This window comes from Nansenia antarctica (assembly GCF_963989245.1).
Source record: "Nansenia antarctica genome assembly, chromosome: 1".
NCBI lineage: Eukaryota > Metazoa > Chordata > Actinopteri > Argentiniformes > Microstomatidae > Nansenia > Nansenia antarctica.
In genome coordinates this window covers 15,034,227-15,057,317 of record NC_137674.1, presented here as the reverse complement: position 1 = coordinate 15,057,317, position 23,091 = coordinate 15,034,227, and the positions used below count along the sequence as shown (strand labels likewise).

At 44.4% G+C, this 23,091-nt stretch overlaps 1 protein-coding gene across 1 annotated transcript; it reads right to left on the bottom strand.

Annotated features, from left to right (window-relative positions):
• Nucleotides 1–145: 145 nt before the first annotated feature.
• On the bottom strand, nt 146–17,433 carry rasgrp3 (RAS guanyl releasing protein 3 (calcium and DAG-regulated); the record flags this gene model as incomplete). Its single annotated transcript, XM_080536065.1, has 16 exons — nt 146–206; nt 3,900–4,261; nt 4,845–4,994; nt 5,377–5,413; nt 6,132–6,279; nt 7,330–7,445; nt 8,204–8,317; nt 8,657–8,737; nt 8,927–9,202; nt 9,314–9,430; nt 12,044–12,217; nt 13,021–13,168; nt 13,515–13,646; nt 14,864–14,910; nt 16,735–16,847; nt 17,364–17,433. 16 exons carry the CDS (start codon nt 17,431–17,433, stop codon nt 198–200), a joined length of 2,094 nt encoding a protein of 697 aa, XP_080392191.1. The 3' UTR covers nt 146–197.
• Nucleotides 17,434–23,091: the final 5,658 nt, after the last annotated feature.

Genomic DNA, 23,091 nt, shown 5'->3' with positions numbered 1-23,091 from the left:
AAGCCCCAACGTTGTAATGTAGCTCACTGGAGCCTTGTCCATACTGCATTTGCAGGTCAGAAGGAGCCCCCCTCCTACTCCAGGTCCCCAAACGGAGGCCTCAAGCAGCCAAGCACCTCTCCCAGTGAGGAGAGCTTCCTGGGGAAGGCACCCAGGGGCCTCTTGGAGGGCTGGGTACGGCCCTTGGTGTCACCAAGTCAGCTGTCCTGAGGGCAAGAGGAGAGACAGACACGTAGGGGCGTCACACACTCTGAGCTCACTGTGAAGGAGAATCCAACAAGTCATTCAAAATTCGAGCGCAAATTCAAGTTAGTATATGCAGCTACTGCAGATGTTGTTGAAGAAGACAGTGTTTTCAGTTTTTTTTTCATGTTAGGAAAGTTGAAGTGTTGAAGTGCCCACTCGATATAACAAACAACAATAGTTTTAGGATCACTAAATACTTATAATTTGCTAACTGGATTAACTACCGTCTGCCATAGGCTACTGGGTAAGTGATTACATGGCTTTGATTACATTGGCTTGTAAACACCCTTTCGTTTTAGGACATGTTCAAAAGCAAGGACTGTGTGATCATCTAATTATGTGTAGTTATGTGTTTTCAGCATGTTGATGTTTTATTAGCATGTTGTGAAGTGCTAAACATGCAGTTAGATGTTCATAGAGAAGTTGTTTTCAGCACTAGTCTTCTAGCAGCTGTTTTGCGTATGTTTTAATTCAGAGCTCTCTAGATTCTCCTCTTCCTAAGAAACACGGAGATATGTCCTCGTTTTTGATTGTAGCCCCCCGGGAAGTTATGGTTTTGTCATAGAATTCAAAAGTGAAAGCAACCGGGATGAATGACGGTGTTGCGTGTCGGTCTGCGAATGTGTTCGGCGATCAAGCAGTGGGACTCTTCAACACACTGCTTTTCAGACCAAACATTGTCTCTTTAATGTTGTTAAAGAGCTGTTTTAGCTGTTTTCACATAAACAAGCTACTGTCAATCTGAGTGCTTCTGCTGCCTCTCTGTGCTCTCCCTTCATCTAGATCAGGGGTCTTCAACCTTTTCAGCCCAAGGACCCCTTGGACGAGAGACAACCATAACAGGGACCCCCACATGTAATAAAACATTTTAAATGTCACATTTTAAGGCCTATAATAGCTTTATTCACCTTATTAACCTATTTTGTCACGACCAGAGGTAGGACACAAACGCAGACACAGGTGAACAGGTAAGAGTTAAATAATAAAGGTTTATTTCTAGTAACAAGGCTGATGGGAATAGGCAGGTGGGTCGTCAGGCAGGCGGGAGGTCAGGCAGGAGGAAGGGTCGGCAGACAGGTGGGGAATCAAGCAGGAAGAATGGTCGGCAGGCAGGTGGAGTAGTCGGCAGACAGGCAGGGGGTCAGACAGGAGGAGTAGTCGGCAGACAGGCAGGGGGTCAGGTCACAAGGGAAAATTAATAAGTAACAGGCTAATTACTGGGTTATTAACCTATATGTGTTTATGATTGATAAAACGTTCATGCATAATTATTATTGGTTATTATTATTATTGTTGATGAGGCTTATATTTTCTATTATTATTATTATTATTATTATTATTATTATTATTCAACAATTAAACATTTAGCTTCAGGAAGTCAGGTATGCTTACCTCAGTGAGATGACAAATGCCAAGAGCTGTGCGTCTTTGGAGATGTCCACTGATTCATCCAACTGGAGTGCAAATGCCTCCGCCGTTTGTAATTTCTCAATTAACTGCACCCTCACATCCGATGCCATTTCACCAATTCGCCGAGCAATTGTTGTGTCTGACAATGGGATAGTCTTCAACTTTTCTGCATATCCATCATTCCCAAACATGGTCTTGCACATATCAGTGGCCGCAGGCAATATCAAATATTCTGCAATTGTGTATGGCTTTTTACACTGGGCAACGCGAAGAGCAACTTGATATGAGGCTTTCAAAGCAAGCTCACCGACTTTCGCAGATTTTCTTATCATTGTCTGTTGGCCTTGGAGAGAGTGCAGACGAGCCTGAAAGTAGTCCAGTGCTCTATCTTGTAAGTGGCCATGATTCGTCTCCAAGTGTCGTTGCAGCTTTGATGGCTTCATGCTTTCGTTTGAGAGCGTCGCCGCACAAACAACACACACCGGCAATTCCACTCCTTCGGTTTCTTTTAAAGTAAATCCAAACTTTAGGTACACTTCTGAATATTTTCGGGACTTTTCTCTTTTGCGTTTATCTGCCCCTGGGGCAGGCGCTGCTGGGGCCGAGGTGGAAGGAGTAGGCCTAGCCGTTGGATCTCGAGTTCGAGGTCTCGTTACTGTTACAAATGTATCCATCCTGCTTCACTAATTAATAGTAGTAACTAATAATGTGAAGTTATAATATAATTATTGGACTCGGACAACTTGCTCACGTTTAACTCAACCAGTTTAATCAACACTCAGCTTCAACAGTGCCTCGGGTCATTACCCATAATGCAAATAGTAAATAGTACATTTTTTGTAAATGGTTTTTTGTCAAAAGTAGCTTATTATTGCCTATTAATGCTTGTAGTTTACTCAATATAACTTTTGTTATATTTTTTAATTGTCACAAATTATTTTGGTGAAAATTGTAAATTATTCTGAAAAAATTTGGCGGACCCCCTGCAGTACCTCTGCGGACCCCCTAGGGGTCGCGGACCCCCGGTTGAAGACCACTGATCTAGATAATCTCACAGTGAATGAAAAAGAAAAGACCCCTCTGTGCAGTTCAGTAGCGTAGCCACGTTAGGGCCACTTTACTCATGGGCCAACCCTGAGAAAACGTCAGTGTAATTTATTTTCTCATTATTATTAAAAAATAAGTATTCACCCATTGAGAATATCCGAGCATTCAAACCAAAAGAAATAAGAAAATATGTCAACAAATATCAAGTTTAATTACTGTTGTGTGTGTTTTATCATTTGAACAACAGAACTGATTTCCGGTAACCAGCGTCTTCAGCCTATCAGGAAACAGCATTCATGTTCCCATGGCAACGGACATTGCCTCACGTGGACAGAGGGAGCTGGCTGAATGTGCAAACCACCCGCTGACTCAAAGGGGTTGGAAAGTGAAACTTTATTGTGTCAACAATATCTAGTTTTCGTTTGTTTTTTTCATAACACCAACTTGAAGTTTTGAAGTACCCACTCTATATAATAAACAACAGTTACACGGTGACGAGCCCCCTACGGTAGCTAGCTGTGTAGCTAGGCCTGCTACCTCGTCCTCATAACGGATCCGAGCCCCGAGGACACACAGCAGCAGAGGTATGTGGCTCTGAAGATGACAGTGCAAAACTCTCGTTTCGGTGCTAGCCTATGTATTGGTGCGCTGTCACAGTGTCACCAAATAGGCCCTATGTTTTCCCCATGTGTTAGGTGCGCTGTCACCTGGGCTGTTTTCATCTGTGTTTCGGGTGCGCCGTCACCATAATGTTTGTGTTGCTGCGCTCTGTGTAGTGCACGTTATAGGTGCTACAACCATCCAACCTATATTGTAGGCTAGTCTGCAAAGTTTTGTTACGTTTCTGCCGGCGCCACTGTAGGCTACTGTGTTTGCCACTGTGTTTGCCGAATCCGGTGTGGACTTTTAATTTTGACCTTGATAAGGAAATTAATCTAAAGACAAGAAAAACATCCCAACTGTCGCAGGGTTAGAAGTGGAGAGAATAAGTGTTCAAACGTGCATGAGAGATGATGAGCAAACGGGCGAACGACCACGTGACAAAGAGATACGGAGTGAAATATGAGACTTAATGTGACACACAGGAACACAGCGGAATACACATAGGAACACACACATACACGGATGCATAAACATATGCACAAACGTAAACACACACATTCACACGCTTTCTCTCAGGAGCCGTTATACTGTACCTTCTCTCGGTGAGCGGTTATCCCGTTGTGCGCCGCCTCAGCAGGTCCGTCTGTCTGTTCCTGGGAGTCCCTCCGGCCTCTGGGCAGCCCCTGAGCTTCGTTCTCCCAGCGGGCAAAGCCTTTGTTCTTGGAGGACTTCCTGTGTGGCCGGTACCTCATCTTGGGGAAGGTGTGGGAGCCCCCGTCGCCCCAGGGATGGTCCGGCCACAGGGGCTCGGTCTGGGTGGCCTGGCTGGTGGTGGCTCTCTGCAGGCGGACTGATATCCGCTGGGCCGAGCCGGTCATCAGGGTGATGGAGCTGCTGCCCTCCAAGTTGGAAGCTCCTGGCGTCACCGTAGGGAACTCAAACACCTCGTCCTCGTCTGCAGAGGGGACAGGCAGAGGGGTAGTGGTGGTCTAGTGGATAGTGGAGTTGTGAACGATAGTGACTGGTTACTCCGGGGGGAATGTCCCTGTAATTCATAATTGTAAATCGCTTTGGATTAAAAGCGTCTGCTAAATGGCAAAAATGTAATTAAAATTAGGCAGTCAAATGAACTGAGGTCAGTTTCCCCGAAAGCTTTGTAGCTTACGTGGTTCTTTGTTTCTCCGGGCAATCCGGCCTCAATGTTGCAAGAGAGTAACAACTGCAAATCCGTGTTTTGGAGGTCAATCTTCTGTACGTAAAACGAAATCTGCTAAATGAAGAACTTATCGCTGGCTTTATATCAACCTAAACAGCCTTGACTGAAGATCCCATTGGGGAACAACAATCCGGGAGTGGCATTTTATAATGTCTTTATTATTTCACCATTGTAAGTACCAAACAAAGTATTCAGTATACAGTGCATGAAAGTGCATGAGTGTCCATTTGCTCACAGGGCAGGCCCACAATAAGAAATTGGCCCCATGTCACTGTGGGTGAAAACAGAGAAGGGGTGATGCGAGGTGTTACTGTGGTCCTACCTTTGCAGATGGGCAGGGCGGGGCTGCTGGGTAGAGAGCTGTGGGTCAGTCCTCCAGGGGAGACACTACCCAGGGAGGTGGACCGTAGCAGCTTCCTACAGGCTAGGACCAGCAGCTCTCTACACTGCTTATGACTGTTCACCCCACAGTCTGAAACACACACACACACGCACACACACACACACACACACGCACACACACACGCACACGCACACGCACACACACACAGACACACACACACACACACACAGACAAACATACACACAGACACACACACAGACAAACACACACACAGACACAGACGACACGCACACAGTTAGGTCTTATATCACCACACAACCAGTTCAACAACGTCATGTCCTCCTTCCATCCAATTGTATCTTTTTTCTTATGTCCAGCCTCTGAAAACCAGCCCAATATCAAAATTAAATGAAATGAATGAAACACAATGTTAAGTCGGTCTGCCAGGCTACAAATGGTCAGTCTTTAATGTGCAATTGTGTTCCAATTGAGTCCAAAGATAGGAGCCTACCTTTGCACTTGTATCCCTGTTTGATGATACCCCAGAGCTGTAGTCATGGTAACAAGAGGGGGTAGGGGTTTGGAATGGGGGGGGGGGGGGGGGGGGGTAGGAATGTTAGATTTTGGAATGGTGGAGGCATGTTCACGCTTCAACTGTAAGCAGAGACGGCAGTGTGTGTGTAGACCATTGTCACATAAACAGGATACAATCCCTCCAACGCCCTTCCTTTAGTGTGTGTGTGTGTGTGTGTGTGTGTGTGCACATGTATGGATGTGAGTGTGTGTGTGTGTGTGTGCGCCTATGTGTACATTCATTCGTGAAAACAAAACGAAATTTCGGTGTTGTAAAATCCTATTTTCTTTTCACTATAGAGTAAAACCTATAACACGAAAATACATAGATAAAGCGGATCCATTATACATGATTTGATACAGCACAAGAACGCACAAGTAAGGTTCGCTTTCACTGTGGACTATCTGTGAGTTTTGCTTATATATATTTTAAGGCAGTGGGCCAATGTAGCCGGGTGCGATTGATGTATGTGTCTATGTGTATGTTGAGTTCCTCTAAGCAGTGAGTAGAGGCCTTTTTCTCAGTACTGTATCATTGTATCATGTATTATGTATCATTTCCAATTGAAAGCTGTTTGGTTTGACGACAATGACACACAAGAATCAACCAATAGGCATACATCTTCCGACCCAAACTGCCTCTAGTCATAATTAGGACATCTTCAGTGAGAGTAGAAAGTACAGTATACATACAAATCCAGCACAGTGCTCGCAGAAGGTTGGCTTCAGGTACGTCATCTCCTGGAAGTTGTGAATGAAGCCAGGGCCCATCTTACACTGAAGCAACGGGTTGGCCCTCAGGAAATAGGCCATCATCTCATCCTTACTGATCAAGCCATCCCTGGGGAGTGAAAGAGAGACGAGAGGCGCTGTGTGGCTCAGTTTGGTAGAGCATGGTGCTAGCAACGCTACGGTCGTGGGTTTGATTCCCCGCTGGGACCATGCATACGGTTTACAAATAATGTATTCACTAACTGTACTGTAAATTGCTTTGGATAAAACTGTCTGCTAAATGACCTAGTTATATTATATTAGAGAAAGCGGGGGGGGGGGGGGGGGGGTCAGAGGAGATGTAGTGAATAGAGAGAGATTCATTAGTGAGTAAAAGAGAATGATGGAGGGGTCAGAATGGAGAGGCTATGACATTACTTCAATCCCAGCTGTTATTTCTGTCTGAAGCAGAGTGTAAGAGAGAGTCATGCTCCCAGACCCATTACCTGAGTCACACAGGCCCACTTAGGCAGACTGGATTGTGATTTGAGCGTTCCAGTGTACATATGAACCCCCGAGGACGGACGGACGGGGGTGGGGGGAGTGGGGTGCACTGTGTCTGTGTCTGTATCCTTCACAGACTTCCATAACCTTCACCTCCCTCCCTCCCTCCCTCCCCAAGCTATGGTGACAAACGAGCACCCCTCCCAGTCAACAGGGATAAAAATAAACATGGCTTTGTTGTGACATCACTTTTGTGTTTTTGCTACAGATTTAGGATTGCAGATTTCACATGTCCTAACTGCTAGGGTTATGTTCAAAAGTTGTTATGTGTAGTTGATTGGTAAACAACATGCACAGTATAGGACTTCATAAATGCTAAATATAAAAGTCAAAAGGGAAATATCTTTCATATTCATACACATTCATACACAATCAAGATGTAATTTAATCCGTCCGTAGGTAGTCTTGTGGTGTAAATGACTACTTCTAATTAAACCCTGTATTCTGAGAAAGAGAAAATGTGTGAGTGAGTGTTAAGCAACACAGAGACGAAGTGGAGGTCACACAGGTACTGAGAGAAGGTGTGTTGGTGAGATTAGTGAGAAGGGGAGGATGAGGTGGTGGCATATAGCTGCCTGTGACAGTTCTCATCATGTCATGTTGGAGACGCACTCACTGGTCCTTGTCCAAAACACAGAAGGAGTCCAGGAATGGAAAATTTGCAGCAATGCTCTCAAAGTCCTCCTGAGAGATGTAACCATCGTGGTCAAGGTCGTAGTTCCTGAATACAGACTTCCCAGAAAAAACAAAAGAGTAAATACAATACACAAGCACTAGTCAGCATTCACAAAACAGCTATGAAAATTGTAGGTGAAAGAGACTATGTGATCCTAAATAAACTACCATAAAAAAGCTGTCCTGGACAAGGCTAACAAGATAATCGCAGACCCCCAACATCCGCTCTCCACAGAATACGAAGTTCTCCCCCTAGGTAGAAGGCTTCGCATGCCAAGATGTAATTATAAGCTCTTAAAACTATAATTTGTCCCATTCTCCATTAAACTAATCAATTCGCTCAAGCAGAAACGATGATTAGGACATGATCACCAGCACCTGCACTTTATCTTAGACACCACTTGAAGGGCCATGTGCAATATTCGAAAACACCACTTGAAGGGTTATGTGCAATATATATGTATACCAAATGATGCCATGTCCAGGTGGAAACCGCTGCCAATGTCACTCAATGTTTGTTGCTGCCCTGTTGTTTACTTTGTCTACTGTATGTTGTATGTATCGTCTCTGTTGCTCTTGAAGCATGAAAGTACCATGCCCAAGACAAATTTCCCCTCGGGGACCATAAAGTATAATCAATCAATCAAATCACCCAAGAGCCAATTGCCGGAAATGTGTTGAAACCTATGTTTAGTACTGTTGAGGACCATTGTAGGGATATAATGCATATGCCTCATCACATTTTAGATTTTTGGGATTGTGACACAAATGAGTCAGTATATTTTCCATCACTAGTGACTAGTAAAGGCTCTTACATCCACCACCTTTCTGATGTGCTTGTTCACCACAGAGGGGTCTGGTTTGGTTGTCACACCGGACGCCCAGTCTAGTGGAGCCATAGGCTTGTTGGGAGAGGTTGGAGAGGTAGGCTATAGAGGAGACGGAAACAAACATGGAGGAGTTTAGACAGCCATCATACATATTTTTCTGAGTGGGGCAGTCCCACTCATATTTTTCTTTTTATGGATAGAGACAGTAGAGATTTTGACAGGACGGATGGGTGAGAGAGAGAGAGAAGGGATGACATGCAGGATATGGAATGGAATGGAATGGAATGGACTTTATTTGTCATTGCTACAGTACAGGTACCAAACAACGAAATTTAGGATATGTCCGCGGCCGGAATCGAACCGGGATTATTTGGGCAACATTTCAAAGTTTGTTGGATGATATTTGTCCAATGATGCATTTTAAGTTCGGACACTCACCAAAGACCTGGGGTTTCTTGGCTCCCTCAGTAACGACAGCTCATATATCTCATCTTCTGTGTAGTAAAGGTCTAAAGAGAGCTGGAAAACGTTTTATTGAGTCATTCACGGGTTACAATAAAACGGGATGAATCCGTAACACATTAAAAGGTGTAGAATCGCAAGTCCCAGACCGGAGAACTGTCGCTCACTGAGTAGCAGGCTGTACATGGGGCGCACACCACAAGCCTTGCCGGTTTTAGATTCGGGGGTTATTGTGGGGGCACTCACAGTGAGCAGATAGATGAGGTCCATGTTGGGCTCCACCTGCGCACTGGCACTCTGGAGGGACACAAGCTCGTTGAAGGTGAGGTACAGCTGCTGCATCTTGACGATGTTGACCCTGTTGTCCTCCACCCAGTCAGGGAAAACCACGTGAACGGCGATCAGGTCCTTCAGGTGCACCCCCAGGATGGGGATCTTGAAGCCTTCGCAGTCGTTGAAGGCCTTGCGGTAGGCACAGTAGTTCCCATTGGAGGAGACCAGCTCTGTCATCTCGTTCCAGATCTGGTGGGGGGCGGGGATGGGTGGGATGTCAGATACCGAAGCAGAGAGAGAGAGTGACATGACAGCGATCGACGTGATTCAGATCTGTCCGATAGAACACTGGACACTGACCTTGATGACCTCGGGGGAGAGGTGAGAGTGTGTCTCCTTCAGACGGGAGATGGAGCTGTGGCTCAGGCCTCCCACTACCGCCATCAGGGTGTTAAAGTTCTGAAGGTGCAGGAGTTTCTGATGGGTGGAGAGAGAGAGAGAGGGAGGGGGTGGAGAGGGAGAGAGGGGGGGGGAGTGGAGAGGAAGAAAGGGGGAGAGAGAAGGGGGTAAGTGCTAGATATTAGTCTACTGCAGGGGTCTTCAACCTTTTCAACCCAAGGACCCCTTGGACGAGAGACCAACAGAACAGGGACCCCCACATGTAATATATATTTTTAAATGTCTCACATTTTAAAGCCTATAATAACTTGTATATTTACTTCATTCGCCTTTTCTTTCACCGTATTAACCTATTTATATACTGGGTTATTACTAATATACTGGGTTATTAGCCTATATGTGTTTATGATTGATAAAACGTTCATGCATAATTATGATTGGTTATTATTATTATTATTATTGTTGTTGTTGTTGTTGTTGTTGTTGTTGTTGTTGATGAGGCTTATATTTTCTATTATTATTATTTTTCAACAATGAAACTTTTAGCTTCAGGAAGCCAGGTATGCCTACCTCAGTGAGATGACTGGCCCTGGTTGGTGGTACACAGCTTGTCTATTCTGGGGGAGATGGAGGTTGTCAGGCAGAGCATCATGTCATCCTCAGACTGCTGTCTGGAACAGTATTTGCTCTTCAGGTAGGTGAGGGAGGAGAATCCACTTTCACAAAGATAAGTTGTTGCAAAAGGCAAGAGGCTCATCGAGAACTGGGTGAGAGGCTGTGACTCGTACACATTCTTGTGTGTACTGTCTGTGGTTAGGTCGATCAGCTGATCTTCCTCAGCGGCTGTCAGGTTTGAGCCGTCGGATGCATTGTCTTTGCATGGAAACCGTATCCATGTCTTGTGCTTTCTCCAAGACTTAGTCTCAGAAAAGTACTTCCCAAATTGACTTTCGAGAGCCTCCAAGTGATCAACAATTGCGCATTTCACGTCAGGCGAGGGCACCGCGGAATCCGCGGAAATGCATTGAAATGCGCAGCCAGCTCCGCGCGGTAGCAGAATCTCGTGGATAGCTGTATGTAATTCAAAGACGCGCGCCAATACTGATCCACGGGAAAGCCATCTGACCTCGGAATGGTAAAGGAGCGCGTTATAGCGGCGCATAGAGAAGCAAAGAGGCGGGTTTGTTATTATCAAACTAACTAAATTAGTAACGTTATGCTAGTTATTAATTAACGTTAATTTCGCAATGAAGACCGAACTGCAGCGTTTTAGCCAACACCTAGCTTGCTAGACAGGTGTTTTCTTTTTCTTTTTCAGCTGACGTTATGTGAGACTCTAGAATCATGGGCATCATTTATTTTGTAAATAGTTTTTTTTTGTCAAAGGTAGCTTATTATTGCCTATTAATGCTTGTACTTTACTCAATATCATTTTTGTTATATTTTGTAATTCTCACTGATTATTTTGGTGAAAAATGTCAATTATTATGACAAAAATTGGCGGACCCCCTGCAGTACCTCTGCGGACCCCCTAGGGGTCGCGGACCCCCGGTTGAAGACCACTGGTCTACTGAATAAGTCCTATAAGAGCAGCCTGATGGAGAAAAGGCCCCAGCCTTCTTCTGAGGTGGACCTAGCCTGGCCCTAAATGTCTGTTAACACTAGAACAGCCGTGTCTTTTTTACCTACTATAAGAGCCACCTCGGGGGTCATATAGTATGACTATATGAACATAGTCTTTACAAAGGTAAGATGCTATTTACACACAAGGACCATTTACCGCTTGTAAATTTGCCTGCCTCCTACACAAAAGGAAAAACTGCTAAATAGCTTTATACTAGCTTATCCTGATGTGATTTTGAAAATGTAAGGATACTGGGTGGTAGAACGCACATATCTAGGACAAGTCATTAAAGGAGGGTCCTGAAATTTGATCGAGTGCAAAGATATAAAAATGTATTTACTCACAGGGTCAAATGACCCCACCGATGGCTGCAATACAAGCCATGTTCTCTCCCCTCTGTACTAAGCAATTACACACTGAGAATCACATTAATAGTAAAGAGACATTGTTATTTCTGGAGGGAAACCCTGTACTGGTGTGCTTTCTGGTGGGCTTTCTTGGCCAGGTCTCCCTCGAAAAAGAGATTTTCCCTTTTAATCTCAAGGGACCTCCTAGTTAAATAAAGGTTAAATACATTTAATTACATTTTAAAAGTTAAGTACATATCTATATCCATACACATAATGGATGTGCCTCGCTCGCACAACTACAGTTTCTTTTCAGTAAATCCCATCTCAAAGAAATTGAGTTTTGCATACTTCTGCACACTATGTGACATGCTCTGGTCAATTGGTCTGCAAGTGGGCATCCGAGCGCTCCACACACTGAGGCTAGGGCGATACTGAGAAGAGGCTAGGGCGATACTGAGAAGAGGCTAGGGCGATACTGAGAAGAGGCTAGGGCGATACTGAGAAGAGGCTCGGGCGATACTGAGAAGAGGTTAGGGCGATACTGAGAAGAGTTTAGGGCGATACTGAGAAGAGGCTAGGGCGATATTGAGAAGAGGCTAGGGCGATACTGGGAAGAGGCTAGGGCGATACTGAACAGTAGATACAATAGGCCTAGTCATTATCAGGCCACATCACCACACAGCTACATCCTCTGTTTCTCTCTCTCTCTCCTCGTACCTGGGCCACGTTGATGTATTTGGTGATGACCTCTGCCCGGTGTTGAGGCGTCAGCTTACTGAGCACCATGAGCTGAACCCACTGGGACACACCGTTGAACAGGGCGATGGAGCGCTCCAGTGTTGGGTTGTCCACTAGGCACCCGTGGATCACATAGCTCTGGTAGTTTGTGAACTAGATATGGGGGTTAAAAAGAGAGAAAATGTTGAGCATGGCAAATGTGACACTGTCTGGTCAATTGGTCCGCAAGTCGTCATCCGATTTAATGTTCTTTCAAAAAATGTAAACACATTCAGCGTTGTTGAAAATCAATGACACATTCGCTAGTCAACTTGCACAGCTTGTTTTGTGAGCCTGCTAACAATGTAAAGTAGTTATATAGTTAACTAGGTAGCAGTGGCGAGTTTGTGTTGTGATTTTCAACAACGCTGAAATGTATTTCCGTGTTTCAAAATAAAAGTCAAACATTTTGATTGGTTGCCGACTTGCGGCTCCACCGTTTTGCAGTACAGAGCATTTTACACTGTCCACTATAGAATTATTTTCGGTGGAGGAATGGAATAACCTTGCTGTAAAATTGCTGAACCCATAAATAGTATAATTTACTGTAAGACGAATAGGAAGTCATTACAGAAGCAGCTGAAGACAACCATTCTCATAACTAGTTGAGATATTTGCAGCCACTGACTAAAAGAAATTAACTTTGTGGTGGGAAGGCTTTGGACATCACACCACCTGTCCAGGGACACACACATCTACCCAACCAACATTCACAAACACAACCACAACCAATTACTACCATTCTTATCTCTTGTTAAAAGCCAATGCTTTGTTGGTGCACTAACAGTGCCAGAGTGGCTAAAGAGTTCAGTGTAAAAAGAACCTTTGAAGAAGGTCACACACGATGGGTCGACAGAGATGAAAGGACTCTAGCAGGTGGACAAGTTCTCAGACGGAACATGTCTTTTACCACTCACTGATATCCTCCTGATAGACTTGTACTCTAGGAAGGTGAGGTGTTCAGCCAACTCCATGGGCTCTAAGTGGTCAAAGAGAAGGGAGGCCTTGCCCTTTTTGGCCTGCTTCTTCCTCTGTGTCAGCTTTCTCATCCAGTCATATGATGGGCTAGGGAGAAAAACACAGGTACAGTGCTGCAGTTTATATACTGAAATCTTAATGAGTGTGTGTGTGTGTGTGTGTGTGTGTGCGTCCGTCCATGTGTGTGTGCATCTGTGTATGTGTGTGTGTGTGTGTGTGTGCGTCTGTGTGTGTGTGTGTGTCCCTGTGTCCGTGCGTCCGTGTGTCCGTGTGTGCGCGTCTGTGTGTGTGTGTCCCTGTGTCCGTGCGTCCGTGTGTCCGTGTGTGTGTGCGTCTGTGTGTCCGTGCGCCCGTGTGTCCGTGTCCGTGTGTCAGTGTGTCCGTGTGTGTGTGTGTGTGTGTGTGTGTGTGTGTCAGTCTTTGGGCGTCTCACATGGTAGAGATGTCTATGAGTTTGAAGTGCTCTTCACAGCCCAGCTGCGCCGCCACGTCCCTGAACTCCTCGGTCAGGCGGATCAGGCCCAGGTCCAGGTTGAACTCTGCAGGGAACGTCACGATCCAGTACCTAAGGACAAACACACCCAGGACACTTACTGTCTCCTTCCATAAAGGATATTCTCCTAGGATATTCTCCAGACTAAGACCTTTTTTTTTCATGGTTGGAGAAAATCGTCTGTCCGTTTTCGTGTTTTTTAATGTCGTTTAAATTGACTTCAACAAAAGATATTCTCCTGGGTTTAATTGCAGCAGACATTCTGAATGGGATAACCATAAGCTGGTTTCTTGCTAAATCGAATACACGCTACACTGTCTCTTTGCAGGCTAGGGTAGGGTGCATGATTTGGATTCATCACACTCGTCACCCACAGGTGTAAAAGAGGTTATCCTAATTGAAGTCAAGATTCCCCCTGCGTCTAGAGCATCTCCTTATTAATCCAGTTGCCACCAAACATCATGTGACATGCCCCCTCCAGTGGACGCTCTAACAGGCCTAAGTGTTCAACCTGCTTTTCGACCAGACTAAGGGTCATCATAGTTGGAGAAATATGTAATTTTTGCAACTATATTCCTAATTCACTTAATCTTAACATCATTGAAAATGAACTTTGAACCATGGATTGAAGTTTATCCTGGCTCATAGACTATTTTCAAGGTGAGGAACCATCTGCCTGTTGAAACCAACCAACCAACCAACCAACCCTTTAACCTGGAAGCAAACAAATGAAAGCAAAAAACACTATAATGCTAAATCTACAAGGAAATGTAGACATAGTATTCCCTCAGGAATTAACTGCAAAGTAAAACGGGCTTCAGAAGTCACCGTAGTTACAGGAAGTCACATTTACTGTACATACAATACAATACTTGGTACTTTTTAATGTAACATGGTAATGGATTGGTAATGGTAGTGAACTGTCAATGGAGAGGTTTGTGGAATGAGGACACATTCTCTTGTTAATGGTCGCCTGAGGGCCTTTTCCATATCAATTATGGATCACAAGATGATTGATTCACTCAACGTTTTTCACCCCCAATATCTCCACTTGAGATGGCAGGCTGTGGCCCATATGTCCCACAAGGACAGCTACTGGCTGTCACTTCAGATGACATCACTATCTCATCCGTTGTTGAGTCATCCAGTCAGTCACGGAGCCCCGGGAACACAAACACAGGAACACACTAAAGGCACATCATTACAGCCAAGGGGTAGTCCAGTAAACAAAAGACTTCTTCAGTACTACAGAGCTAATAGGAAACAGCGTGAGTGAGAATGTAGTTTACCTCATTAAATAGCAGATCTTCAGTCTGGTCCGTTGGCAGTCATCTCCCTGGCTGTCACGGTACGTGGGGTTGTGTGTCAAGGAGAGTTTTTAAAAACCATTAATAGAAAAACATAATAACTTGACATAAAATAACAAAATATAAAAAGAAGAAATCAAACAGGCCCAAACTCAAAAAATATTTAAATCTAAGCTAAAAAAAAACGTCATGTTTTGCAACAGTTATGATTAAACACTAACACTTCCATCCATGTCTTTTTATTCATTTGTATTACCTTATTCATTATCTTATTAAATGTTTATCTATCTATCTATCTATCTTCTTTCTTTCTTTTTTATCAGTTTACTTTTCTCCTCATGATGTATATTTTTAATGCTGTATGTAAAGCACTTAGAATTGCCCCTGTTGTATGAAATGTGCTATACAAATAAACTTGCCTTGCCTTGCCATAATAAACATTTTCAATGTTCGTGTCCAATGCCAAATTGCAAATGGACACAAACTCAACCCCCTTTCCCCCTGTTTCCATCATTTCCCCCCAGCTGTTTGAGATACTTTGGGCTGAGGGCCAGCTCTGCAGTTCTGCTTGTCTTCCATCACCTTGAAAGCAACACAGCTGTGCCACTGTTCAGTATCCTCAACAAGCATGGCACAGACCAGACAAACCCCCTGCCTGCCTGTTCTGTGTGTGAGTTACTCTCTCACCAGCATTCAGGATCAGCAATCACAATTATTGGAGGTACTGGCCTACTACAAAGTCGAACAAGTAAACTAAAACACGTCTTATTCTTACATGCGGGCACATAAACACGTCAACACACTCATGACACATTTACAGACAAAATGAGAGGCCTATGTGGGATACAAAAGGCTACGGTAGGTGAATGAGCTAAATAAAGACCGTCTAGCAAAAGTGTAGCGAATACTAATACATTTTGTTGGGTTGATGCAAAACAGTGAGCCTTTGTTTTCTGTCACATGAAAGAGGCTCTCCTCTCCAACCAGTTAGTCCTCTGGGCAGCAAGTGTTCTGCCCGCCGGATTCACATAATTCACAGCTGGAGAAACCCAACTAATATACACTTGGCCAAAGTCAGATATTAAACTTCCCTTATGGTCAGTGTTAGGAAATCAGGAAATCTGCACACGCACACACACGCACATTTATTAGACGCAGAGCTGGACACCTGGGTGAATAGTATCAAAGGATCAGGGTTGATTAGGTCTTTCCTAGAGAGATGAGGTTCTGGGTTTCGAGAGTATTCCAGGAAACTGGGAAACAGACTTTGAGGAAGAAGAATTTCTACCCATGTTGAGTGCTCGTCTGAGGACACAAAACAATTAGGCCTAAGTGGTAAACTGTCTCCAAGACAACCTGATCAGCTTCTCTCTGTTGTGCATCTTCTCTCACTTTAGATTAGAAAGCAAAGTCATGGCATGCTAGATTAAATCCTACGGAGGGGGAACTGAGTGTTGTTTGATGATAAATGCTAATTGATTCTGTCCAGGTTGAATTTCCTGTGAGGGCATCTCACAGACCCTATAAAAACAAATATTAATTAATTAATTACATAAACTATTATCCTTGCATTAAGATGGAATCAATTCAACTTATTGAGTGATTTGTTGATGACATTTTTGCATTTTCGATACATTTCAATAAAAACTGGAAAAATGTTTTGTGTTCTGAGTTTTTCTGAACCTTTTGAACGATAGTGTGATAGATTTATTTAAAAAATCTCTTCTTCAAAGCAACTTACAGTACAGCGAGTGCATACATTTATGGTCCCAGCGCAAACCGAATCCCCAACCTCCAACTGTTTCTAGCGTTATGCTCTCCCAGATGAGGACCAGGACACATTGTGTATCGACAGAAGGATATATCATGAGCAACTTCTCCGCCAGCTCTGTGGACATAACGTACCAGCGGTGCATCAGCAGGAGGGTGCGGGGGAGTTGGCTGGACTGCAGCTCCCCATCGTCATCTGTGGAAAAAGCAAAGGAGAGCCACACTACGTCACAGGGACTTTAATGTACTGTACAGACAACATCAATACTCACATCAAAGCATGCCAACGTCTTCTCTTTTTTTCTTGTGCAGAAATATTGCATTGACATTTTCTAGGTATGCATGTATTTGAAGGCTATGCACTGTAATGTCTCATACTGTGGTACGAGTATGTTTTTCATGAAACATCCTAAATGCGTCTTAAGATACATTATTATGCTCTCTACTCAATCCCAGAGAAAAGTAACCTGATTATAAGACTATCAGTATCCAGCAGAGCGCATAGCTTACAGAACGAAGAGTCAAGAGACAGTGCATGAATTAAACCAAGGCACGACCATATCAACACTGTAAGACTCAGTATTGATCCTTATGTTCTACCAAATATAAACACTGCATTTGTGTATGAAATGTGCTATATAGATACAGTTCTTCAAGGTCAAATTTTTGATTTACAAAAAGTAAATGTATTGATCTACAAAAGCCCACTTACCGAAAGCCTGGATGCAGGTGTCCAGTAGAGTGTCGAGGGGGGCTGCCTTCCCCAGTGTCGATGATCCCATGATCCGGGGTACAGCGGGGCGATTCCTCACAGCAGAGACGGCTTCACGCCCTGGTGGGCAGGAGAACACATGGCACACCTCCACACCTGGAGGTCAGGGGTCGCAGCCTGCTCCCTCTCTGGACTGCTCACAAGCTCTCTGTGTGGATAGAAGGAACCGACGGCCATGTCATCAAGCTATCATCACAATAAAAGTGGTTGTCTTGAGGGAGTGGTTGGTGTGGAGTTAACCAGCTATTGTTCCTACCCATTACCTACCTGTGAAAAAGTGGCTGTGAATACTTTGAGGCCGAATTTCTCAGCTCGTTGATTTGGGGGGTATCAACATTCAAATATGCATAACTTATTCAACCAATTTGAAAGCTTACAATCTACCCTTTCATAATCTGGAAAACTGAAAAATTACGTTGCCCTACTTGGGGAACTTTTCATCAGACCCAGTCACGTATATGCACACGAACACAGGCACACACACACACACACACACACACACACACACACACACACAAACACGCACCATCTCCAGCAGGAGATATGTAGGAGATGGGCCATTTTCTGAGAACTCCCATGGCAGCCATCAATGTATAATGACGTTCTGATGTGCTCAGTGCGTGATATCACCCGAACAGCTGATGATTCCATACAGATTCCATAAGAGTCTTCCGGCCCAGTGAACTGGACAAAGAGCTATGTATGAGCTTTGTTGAGGACTGGTTTTACGTCATCAGAATACAGTGGTTTCTCTCTTTATGTCTGATGAATATGTGATTGTCATTACTTATGCCAACACAAAAGTTCACTTAGACACCAAAAAGAGCCTTTAAGGCAATTATTTTAGGTTTTTCCCGACTTTCTAATTAGATTTCACGGAGCAACAAATACTCTAGTGTTCAGGATTTCAACTGGTCCCGGTAGTAGTGACATCAGTGGTGGCGTCATTGTGACATCAGTGGTGACGTTGTTGTGACATCAGTGGTGGCGTCGTTGTGACATCTGTGGTGGCGTCATTGTGACATCAGTGGTGGCGTCATTGTGACATCAGTGGTGGCGTCATTGTGACATCAGTGGTGATGTCGTTGTGATATCAGTGGTGATGTCGTTGTGAGATTCTGTCTGCTTGTGGTTGATTGTGGGAGTTGGTGGAAGTGAGGATCAGACATACATTATCAGTGGGATCAGATAACTGACCTGAGCTGTAGAGCTGAATAAACCAGCCTCTGAATGAGGATTAGGACTGCATGGTTGGAGCAGGAGACCAAATCCCCTGGCCATTTGGAACTAGTTAATGTTTCTGTGCATAATCTGTCACCGTCACCTTGGAGAGATATACACAGGACGTCATTCGCAGGCCTTGTGTTACGGCCTCCTCCCTCTCTGCTGTCCTGCGCTGTTTGTTGTCTTGCAGGATGGCAGTGGGGAGAGGAGGCCTTATTGGTAGATGCAGCAAACCTGTGGCAATGCCTATTTAGGCTGTGCTGGTGACACCAGTCTCTCTTTCTCTCTCTCCATACAGGAGCATACTTTTTGACTATTTGTTAGTGGCAGTCCTTTTTCTTGTGTTTACACCTTGTAATTGATTGTGTGACACTTATGTCAATATTAGCACTGGGGTAATTGCGGGTTGGTATGTGTTTGCAAGGACATTACTGAGCTCTTCCCCTATGAGCATAGTTCATAAGATCATGGGAATACAATGTATGTGTTACTGACCACTATGTCTAATTAATCTTTGTTAGTGTACATCCATGGCATTAACTGAAGGCAACCTTTCTTAATTAAGGCTTGGAGAAAAATATAAATCAAGGCCTAGTTTTTGATTGCATTGGTGACCAAACATTCATAAAATGTGCTTGTTTATTTACTTAACAGCATATAGGAAAACATCTACTAAGCCTTGAGAACCAATGCCCTTAGGGGGCAGGAACCTATCTCCTGTTTCCATAGCGTAAGGCAGCTTGATGGACAAGTACACCCCCTGGACATGACGCTGGTATGGAAAACATCTACCGGTAGTTTGGGTTCAAATCTTCTAACAGTTGTGAGTTGATAAGTACATGAAAGGAATTCAAAAAATGTTTGTTGCAAGAAGAATATTCAATATGTGCAAAGATATCTACTAAGATAATACTAAGATAAACCTGAAGTGGTCATGGAGCTGTTGGTACATACTGAAATGTACACATATACTGTATATATATATATATATATATATACTGTATATATATATATATATATATATATATACACACATACAGTGTATATATATATATATAATAGATATTAATATAGAAAAAAAAGATATTCAATATTCTATGCAAGAGGAGGAGCAAATACTGTCCAAGAAGACGTCAGACCAACACAGTGGAAATGTTGAGCGTGTCTATTACATTATTCCCCAGCGGATCAATGCACTGCAAAGGAACAGCTGATGCCTGGAGCCTGAATGGAAACCATAGCAGATATGCCCAAGCTTGTTCCGCTCAAGCAATTATATTAACAAGCTCTTAAAGGGCCCAGCAGTATCGTAACAACAGATGAGCTGTTTCTCATGCCCCACTGTTTTCAATGGTAAGCGAGAAGACATATTCTTGGAGCCACATTTTACAGCTGTAAAGGTACAGTTATAGCAAGTCCTCAGACACTCACTCAGCAGAGTAGTATTTTTTCTTGTTCTGTTTATTGTTTATTGTTTATTATTAGGATCCCCATTAGCTGCCACCATGGTTGTCTTTATTTAATTTTTTTCCACCAAGAAATAATCTATTTCCAGTCTTATGAAATATAGTTCCTACCTCCTTTCCTGGGCAAAGTACTGCTTAATATGCAGCTGCCTACAGCTGGACACAGGTTCAGTTCTAAAAAATTCTGAATCCAGCCTCACAGGTTCCCACTTCACTGCACACCTCTAGACCAGCAACCACAGAGACAGTGTTTTACAAGAACAAACCTCATCCACGACTACACTGATACCCAGTTCTGATACACTGATACCAATATTGAATGAATGAATGAATGGACTTTATTGTCATTGCTACAGTACAGGTACCAAACAACGAAATTTAGGAGGGGTGGCTCCCCTGGTGTTAGGAAAGGAAAAAAAAAAAAAAACACTTTTAGAAAAATAATAAAATCACAAGAAGGTAAGGAGCTGGTTTACATAAATAAAGGCTATGTACACAATCCACTGTACTATGCTGCACAGATAGTCAACTAGGGTTGTCATATTGCACAAAAGTATTTTTTCACGTTATTTAAAGTGTCACAGTTTGCAGGCTTGAAATGTACATGTTTGTGCCTCAGCACTAGCTGCCATACAATCCGTCCAGACTGTCCTGGGCCCAGAACTTAGGCCTTTGCTGTGTTCAGGGCCTTGACGGCCCTGTGGTAGAAGCAGTTCTTCAGTCTGTTTGTCTTAGCGGCCGGGGTCCTGTACCTCCTTTTCGAGGGCAGCCTGATAAAGTGTACGTGCCCAGGGTGGGTCGGGTCCCTGGAGATCTTGGAGGCCTTCCTGAGACAGCGTGTGTTGTACAGCTCTTCCAGAGAGGGGAGGGGGGCGCCGGTGATCTTCTGTGCTGTTCTCACGACTCTCTGTAGCGCGTTTCTCTCCGCTGTTGTGCAGCTGTAGAACCAGTTGCAGATGCCGTAGGTGAGGATGCTCTCCACTGCGCCGCGGTAGAAGGCCACCAGTATCTCCTGCTTGTTGTGTTCTTTCCTGAGGCATCTCAGGGTGTATAGCCGCTGTTGTGCCCTCTTGATGGTGCCTTTTGTGTTGTCAACTTTAGGAAGCTAGTGTTCCTACCAGAGGCTGTCATCAGCAGACTGACTCCATGTGGTATGTTCTGACCACACAGTCCAGAGGCTGTCATCAGCAGTCCTCTCCGAAGAGACCACTATGTTGGGGGTGCCCACATTTTGGCACCCCACTGTATATAGTATTGCCCCCTATCAGGCAATTGGCATGCTAGCTATCTTCTGCCATCTTTTGCGGCACTATTTTGATGTGTGGGCAATCTCTCACAAAAGACACATTTTGGTTGTTGCTTCCTCAGGTTTCTACTAGATCTGAGAGACACCATCCTGAGAAGGCACCTCCCCCCAGGGAGCCTGCCAAAATGGATATGGTCGTGCTTTGTGGAAGTCAGACTTACACAAAGTCTGCCCATCGTGCCTTGGTTTAATTTACGCACTCTTGATTCTTCGTTCTGCGAGCTATGCACTCTTATCTCGATATGACCGCTTTGAATCTTCCTCCGCCATGGAGCCCCCCATGAGGCCTAGCTCGTCTAAGGCTAGCAAAGAGTTGAATGAGTCTGCCACCGCAGAACGGATGCCTCGAAGCTATCGAGTCTTTGTGGAAGCAGCCCTTCTCAGCCAAGTGCGTGACAAATGGGTCAAACCGTTTCAAAGCCCATGAAGAAGAGGAAGGCTGGAATGCCAAGTCTGCCTATGATGGAAGCTTCTCTGGCCAATTCCTAGAATTAAGAGTGTGCAGTTCGCGTCACAGCCTTGGCCCTGCCCACGTCAGCCCTGTGGCAACTGTGATTCCTCTGTCCACAGTTCAAGAGCCCAAAATTGCCCAGCAAGAGGGCAAATATGCAGGAATTGTGAAAAGCTCAACTCATTTTCCAAAGTATGCCATTCAGCCCCTGCTGAGATGCAACAACAGAGATGCAACATGCACAAACATCCTCTACCATCATTCACAATGTTAGCTTCAGACGGGTGGTATTCAAGACATGTACACTGATGATTGATGATGTCAGCTTGCCCCTGCTCCTAGCCACGGGGGCAACCGTGTTCATATTCAACTTGGAGACCTACAATCAGTTTTTCACGCACCAGCCACTACATGCCCCCTCCACCACTCTTGGTGGCTATGGCAGCTCTAAAATTCACCTTGTAGGTTCGGTTCACAGGCCTGTGACGTATGGTAGCAGAGTGCTCCCAACTGCTCAGTTCCGTATATATCTCGTCATGGTGCCAACCTCCTGAGACTCGACCTCTTTGGTATCCTAGGCTTTCTCCCTCCTGGACACCTGTGGCTCAGAGATCCTCATCGTCGCCACAGCAACAGTGCACTGTTTGTGGGTTTAGGTTGCCTCACTTCCTTTCACATAACCGCCCCTGGTTGACCCCTGCTGTGAAGCCGGTCATCCAGCTGCTACAGCACTTCCTGGATGTCAGTCTGGACATGACCGCACCTTCGTGGCACACACTGTCCTTAGTACTGTGTTGGAGACTGTGTGATGTAGAAGGGGTGTACGTTCTTCTGTTTGTACCAGTGGTTGTAATTGTAATCTTGGTTCTCTGAAGGAGATGAGGGAGACCCCTTGTTGCACCACTCACGGTGAACTTGCAAAGAGTGGTTTGCAGATTAAATTAGCGCGCTATGCATGAGCCTTTATATGCTGGGACATGATTGAATAGGGTTTTCAGCAAACAGGTACACAGAGTGTGTGTCCCATGGTGAGTTTCCCTCATCTCCTTCAGATAACCTGGGTTACATATGTAACCCCTAGTTTTTCCCTTTCATAACCCAAAATACTAGGTTCTTTTATTTAACTGTGTGTAAACAATGTATGAGCAAACACACAAAGAAATTGGTTAAAAAACGATCATTTCATTATCATGAACTGTTAGTCCTTGCATCAGAGCTCTG